Source organism: Liolophura sinensis, chromosome 7 (genome assembly GCF_032854445.1).
Source record: "Liolophura sinensis isolate JHLJ2023 chromosome 7, CUHK_Ljap_v2, whole genome shotgun sequence".
NCBI lineage: Eukaryota > Metazoa > Mollusca > Polyplacophora > Chitonida > Chitonidae > Liolophura > Liolophura sinensis.
In genome coordinates, this window is record NC_088301.1 from 4,367,811 (window position 1) to 4,375,175 (window position 7,365).

The following is a 7,365-nucleotide window of genomic DNA, read 5'->3' on the forward strand; positions in this document are numbered from 1 at the left end:
GAGAAGATCGTAGGCGGCAGCCAGCTAGCAAAACTGTTGCAATGGCGCTCTCCACAGCAGTGTATTTCACTGCCACTTTTCTGAATTTAGGATTAATTTATGGTAAGTGTAAATAACATAACGGACATGTTTTTATATTTGTTTTTCATACTATTGTACTCAGGTTTCTAAGTTTTGGTCGCAAAAGTTCATGTTCAGGTCTTGAGTAAAACGCAAACACGCGGAAGCTTACATAGCCACACCTTGCAACCTTACAACACGTTAAAAGCTCTACGAGGCAGAGTGTAGTATACTGAAACACCAGTTTGTCAAACATACTCAAAAGCATACGTGTATTTCAGGTATTCTGATCAACAGTGGTCAATCCACAGAGAACTAATGCCAGAATAATGTGGCCTAAAATAGTCAAATGCCGAATGAATCGACGAAACAAATCAAGATTTGGAGACAATGTATTATGAGAAAACAGTTGACTGTATTCCGTAAATATGCTGCCTAACTGAATTGAGATTTATGTACACGGTACCTTTCTCTTTGCAAAGTTGTATCTGGGTCTTCCTGCACGAAGTACAAATAGGCCTGTATGTATCTCTGTCAGAACTGATCCCTGACGCCATCCCATCAGATACTCTTCCCACAATAGACATATAACCTAATCGTTAGCAACTAGTGAAGACCACAGTCCTCAGACTGATCAGAATACCCTGAATAACAAGCACTGGGTGTTATAGCAGTAAGATTGTCAGAGCATTTGCTAGGTGCCAGGTGTGACGGCTTCACATGAACAGTTTATTTGATTCTATTTCACTGGTGTGAGCAATGTACTGTGATAATATTTTTCTTTGGGAACTCCTTGGCTGAGTCGGTCAGCGCGATAGCGCAGCGTAGTGACCCAGAAGCCTTTCACCAATGCGGTGGCTTTTAGTTCAAGTCCAGCTCATACTGGCTTCCTCTCTGGCCGTACGTGGGAAGGTCTGCCACCAACCTGCGGATGGTCGTGGATTTCGTTTCCACCCACCATAATGCTGGCCGCCGTCGTATAAGTCAAATATTCTTGAGTACAGCGTAACAATCAAATAAATAAATAAATAAATAAGTGAATAAATATTTTTCTTAATATATGCACAATGTTTTGCCATCTATTTTTCAATACTATTAATCGCATAATGCAAACCTCCTGCTATCACAAGGTGATATTTTAACTTTTTCAATAAAACTGACATATTCTTCTCGACCAAATCAAATTTCATAGCGTCATGATTAAGAGAGGTAAACATAACAAGGGAACCCTCAGGGCATACAAACCTTCACTGAAAATGAAAATAAACTGCAACATCATACCCCACATTTAAGACTAACCCTATTATAAAAAAGGTTTGAGAATTGTAAACATCTAATGAGGATTCAGATAGCAGTTTAAAGAATGCAGCAGTACGGATCATACGCGGAACAAGTAAAAGCACATGGCCATTCTTCTGTGTTCGATTTGAAATTGCCCTCGAGTCATGTAATTTTTCAAGTTTCATAAAGATTCAAATAAACTGCAGTTGTTTTTTTATTTTTTATGTGACTTTTTCGACAGCTCTGTTCTCAGGGAAAAACAACGTGTGCTATGACAATTTAGGCTGCTTTGACACATCTTCTCCATTTGACAACGCCTGGAAATATTTGCCGCAATCTCCGGAAAGTGTTAACGTCAACTTTAAACTGTACACCCGGAACGACCCGGAAACCGGAAAGGTTCTTAACGAGAACGATCCGGACACGGTCACCACCGCAGACTTTGACGCGGAAAAAGATATCAAGTTTCTCATCCATGGCTACGTGGATCATGGTAACGCTCCATGGGTATTGAACATGTCACGGATGTTCCTCCAGAAGGTAGGTTGTGTCTGGGCACTGAACATGTCACGGAAGTTCCTCCAGAAGGTAGGTGATGTCTGGGTATTGAACATGTCACGGATGTTCCTCCAGAAGGTAGGTGATGTCTGGGTATTGAACATGTCACGGATGTTCCTCCAGAAGGTAGGTTGTGTCTGGGCACTGAACATGTCACGGAAGTTCCTCCAGAAGGTAGGTGCTGTCTGGGTATTGAACATGTCACGGATGTTCCTCCAGAAGGTAGGTGATGTCTGGGTATTTAACATGTCATAGATGTTCCTCCAGAAGGTACTTTGTGTCTGGGCACTGAACATGTCATGGATGTTCCTCCAGAAGGTAGGTGCTGTCTGGGTATTGAACATGTCACGGATGTTCCTCCAGAAGGTAGGTTGTGTATGGGCACTGAACATGTCACGGAAGTTCCTCCAGAAGGTAGGTGCTGTCTGGGTATTGAACATGTCACGGATGTTCCTCCAGAAGGTAGGTGATGTCTGGGTATTTAACATGTCATAGATGTTCCTCCAGAAGGTACTTTGTGTCTGGGCACTGAACATGTCATGGATGTTCCTCTAGAAGGTAGGTGATGTCTGGGTATTGAACATGTCACGGATGTTCCTCCAGAAGGTAAGTTTTTTCTGGGTACTGAACATGTCACGGTTACCCCTTCAGAAGGTAGATACTATCTGAGTACTGAATATATGACGACCGTTCCTTCAGCAGGTAGGTACTATGTGGGTACTATACATGTCACGGCGGTTCCTTCAAAAGGAATGTACTATCTGGGTAATCTAGGCTATCTGGTAAAACTTACACCGGTGTTCGATCCACATCCGACTTTAACACGCACTCTTCCCCAAGGGAACTTAGCAGTTCCCTTGTGACAAAGACTTGTGACAATATTCCGCTCTTCATTTGCAGGAGGACTGTAATGTGGTGGCCGTGGACTGGCATGAAGGCGCCCATACATTTTATCCCCAGGCCGTGGCCAACACACGCCTTACAGCAGCCGTTACCGCCAAGCTGATCAAGCTGCTCCACACCCAGTTCGGTCTTGACCTTCAATCAGTCCACCTGATTGGTCACAGTTTGGGATCACACATTGCTGGTTATATTGGGCACCGCACGCCTGGAATTGGACGAATAACGGGTAAGCTTCCATGACAACTGCATGTCTTGTGCTGAAACATGCTGACATAACCGTAATGATAATGCAATTAGTGGCAATAGTGAGCTTGAACATCTTTGAACATTCGCCTTTTCTTGCCCATTTTTTTTTCGTCTCCAGATTTTTTAATGACATGAACTTCAAAGACGCATTCGTTGCGTCAGAATATATGTTATCGAAAAAGATCATGATGGAAAATCATATCTTTTCCAAAATTAACACGAATTCATTTAATTGGGTCGCTGAAAATCTCTATTGCACACAAACAGATAAGAAAGTATGTGTCCAAAGGGTAGATTATAAAGACTGCGCTAAATTTTACCTGAATGGTGAGAAACTTATGTTCTTTGTGTTTGTCCTGACAGGCCTTGATCCCGCTGGCCCTCTGTTTGAGGAAACGGACAAGGCTGTCAGACTAGATCCCTCCGACGCCATCTTTGTTGATGTCATACACTCCGATGGAATTCCGGTCATTGATCTCGGTAAGACCTCTGCTAAGACGCACAAATGACGTACCGACACAGATACTCTCTTGAACAAGTATTTGTATCCAACTCCATGAAATTACTAATTGATTTTGAACCCCTATGTATCACTGGGATATAACAGAAAATCCCTTAATGCGATATGGCGTTTTGGGTTTTGTTTATACGGATAAGTTAAGAGCCTCCTCTTGAAATGAAATCCATTTTGTGTGAAGCTTGATTTTGATACCATGCACACACTACTTAGAGAGTAGTCCTGATGCTTAACCTTGGTTATCTTACAACGCTACTCACCGCAGGCTTACCCTTGACAATCCTGTTTGCACCACCCTTAAATCTAACCCTATGGTCTAAATGATTTCGTTTGATATAGGGTATTTACCAGTGATGGCTGAAATTTGTCCCCTTCTCTTGAATGAAACATTCCCCGACAAGAATTAAAACCAGTTATCTTAGTTAGTGGTTCTGTATGGCATGTAAATATGTTTGGTCTTGAACTCCATGTTGGCAAAGAAACAAATAAACAAAAATAAAGAAGCACTACTTTTGGCAGAATGTCAAGGCATTCGTGATTAAATGGTAATCGGTTCATGTCGTGAATCTGAGCAGAGTTTAGGCCTAACATCATTGGTCCATAATCATATCTTCAATGCAGACATTGTAAAATAGGAAATGTTTTCAGATAAGGTAGGTGAAGTGTATGTATTGTATTTAAAAACTAATGGGTCTATACATTTTTATGAACAGTCCTGTACTGTCCTTATTTTTACAATTACACCAGCATACTGTGAGCACTACACATGCTAAATATCGATTGTCAGGATTTGGCACGCAACAAGAGCTGGGTCACCTTGATTTCTACCCTAATGGCGGAACCCAGCAGCCCGGCTGCCCCAGCCACCCCTATATCACGGGCATCAAGGATGTCTTCACGCTACACTTCAAGGGTAAGTTTATGTTCAAATCATGCACATGTGATAATTTCTTTTATCGTATCAGTAACCACACTTACATTTGATCTGATAAAAATAAACACGAGCTCGGTCTGCACGATTGAACTCTAACTTAAGATAGAAATTCGACGAAGATTGGAGATCTATCAGACTGAGATGAATAAAACAGTGATTCTATCTGTTTGAGCCCTATAAAGCTAGTCTTTCTATCGAACTGAGCATGAGAAAGGTAGTTCTTCTACCTGAATGAGTAATAGCTACGTGGTTGATTAGCTTAGGTCCCACAAATATAGGATTTCGACGAGAAAAGGACCTGTACAGATATGAGGTCTATCAAATTAGGTTCTAACTGACAGTCCGGGTTAGTTAGTGAGAGCCGTCGTGGCGTACAAGTTCTCTTGTAGCCTATAAACACCTGGGCCGCAGGCACATGCTATGTTCATTGTAACTTCCATGGCGACACATGTGTTACCTTGGTGCTTGCGGTCAACTTGGGCTGGGATTGCTTTATGCAGAGAGACCCCTGGAAGCCCATGTCATAACACTATTGTCTCAAGCCTCGTCTCGTGTATTTCAGACGTCGTCCACACTGTAGACTGCAGTCACAACAGAGCCATTTACCTTTTCACGGAATCTATCGTAAACTCCTGTCGGTTTCTTGGGCACCCTTGTTCCACCAAAGAGAAGTTTGACCAGGGCGCCTGTGCCAACTGTGGACCGACCGGATGTCCACCGATGGGTTACCCAGCTAAAGCGAACCAGGCCCCGTCAGGCAGATACTATCTGAAAACAGGACCCCACGAGCCATTCTGCCGTAAGAACTGTATGGCGACTTGTTGTGTGTCAAGTATTGGTTTTGTACATCAAAATGGTACACTGTAACTATATGTAAATACAGGAAAATTTACGGTAGTGGGTTTCCCCTGGGCTCTGCCCGGATTCCTCCCATCATAATGCTGGCCGTCGTTGTATAAGTTAAATATTCTTGAGTATTGCGTAAAATACCAATCAAAGAAATAAATAATTATGGGAAATTTGAAAGCCAAAGCCACTTCCAACATATTCTATTAAGGAAAGAAATTCCCAACCCATGCTGACCTCTCCTTACCTATAGACCAGTAAACTGTATGACATAGCATAACGACCAAAAAATTGCGCAGGTGAAATAAGAAAAATGGATTGGAATCATCGATATTGTAATCGAATTTTATCAGACGGAGTTAGGCAGCACCCCACGCTCTGAGTAAGGTATTGAGTGCTCAGTAAGCTTACCTCATCTCACGAAGTTGACGGGCCTTTGACGTAGTAGAACACCACTGTCTACGACATGCCTTTGTCACATCCTTCACGCTTCTACTTTCACTTTCAGAGTCCGTGTAATCCCCTAGAGAGAGCCAGAACAAACGTCCAGGACATGGTTATTGCAATCCCATTGCGTAAATATCATAAATATTCCAAAAACAATTCTAAAGGCCTTCAATCCTTCAGAAACGCTCTCCGATGCAGCAGACAAGACTATGTACTGTGGAAGTTTTCTGTCATCAATAAATTGGATACACAAATGACTACCCTCAGCTTGATTATTTGCATTCGTATAGGTCCCTATGTCTTCCAAGTCATTTCCAGTGAACATTAATTGTACCTCTGATTCCTTATGAATTCACTGATGAAAAGCTTTATAATGGTGGTGAACGATTATATATATATATATATATATATATATATATATATATATATATATATATATATATATATATATATATATATATTTGTCTGTCAGGTTATAGCAGTATCTTTTCATTTGGATATCCTCAAGTATATCCTCAAATACGCTGTCTTGTGATGGGGTATGAGATAATTCACGCCTTCAGGCAGACGAAGGTGTTTCTTTTCAGTCAAATGTACCGCTACTCTCACAAACATCTGTTAAATTGTAAACAAAGTGTTGTGTGAGTGGTGCTAGTCTGAATGTATCCATCTATTGCAGTAGATTATTCTGTTAAATGTAGCACACACATCAATTTAATTCAACACAAAAATTGTATAACACTTTCAGGACAACATGTTAAATATGACGCAGTAATATGTTATAATACCGACATACATTCTGGCATCATGCAGACAACAGACTTATGTTTTGGAATGTAAATCTATCAGCATTCTAAACATTTTGGCTTAATGAGCAGACATAGAGTTCATTCGCTTCAATGTTAAGATGAAGGTGTAGGGCTACGCTGTGATGCCATCGATGCCCGTGACATATACTCAGGCTGATGTCACCGCACGTGACTCATCAGAGCTGATTCCTCTTGATCGAAAGGACCGGAAGTTACTTTGTAAAATGTTAGGGAATTTACAGGCACACGTGCAAAATGGGAATGAATCGTGCCAGGACTTTTTTTAAATTTTATTTTCTCCATTTTATTTTTAGTAGGTAAAATACCTGAAATTTATCACTTATGTTGTGAAAAATAACTATAAAAAATTTTGCTCTGTTCATTGCTATGTCATGTATTACTTGGTTTTGGGCGAAATAGAAAATAGACTTGCAGCTGAATATATACATGTCATATTCAGCATTATAAAACTGTTAGCAATTCACGATGTACTAGATACATGGACTCCTAACCAGTATATTGTACCCAATGCTTCTTTTCGCATAAGTGATTGTACACCATAAGACAGTAGCCATGGACTAGTAGCTGTGTGAGGTATTTTAAATGGGACGAGAAGTGGGAGTGCTTCGGCAAGCAGATGAGCACTGATACATACCAGATGGTCGTAGCGTCCAGTGCGCGTGGTGTACGACTACATGTATAGTCTTGCCTATGAGAGTCACCTGTTTCAGTCCCGGAGTGTTATACGGGAACAACTGTACGGA

The 7,365-nt window shown here is 41.2% G+C and overlaps 1 protein-coding gene across 1 annotated transcript; it reads left to right on the forward strand.

The window, feature by feature from the left end:
- Positions 1–5,986, forward strand: LOC135471657 (pancreatic lipase-related protein 2-like). Its single transcript, XM_064750967.1, has 7 exons — positions 1–102; positions 1,583–1,881; positions 2,800–3,028; positions 3,412–3,528; positions 4,353–4,478; positions 5,062–5,298; positions 5,854–5,986. The coding sequence occupies exons 1-7, from the start codon at positions 42–44 to the stop codon at positions 5,862–5,864; spliced, it is 1,080 nt and encodes a 359-aa protein (XP_064607037.1). The 5' UTR covers positions 1–41; the 3' UTR covers positions 5,865–5,986.
- The last annotated feature ends 1,379 nt before the right edge of the window (positions 5,987–7,365 follow it).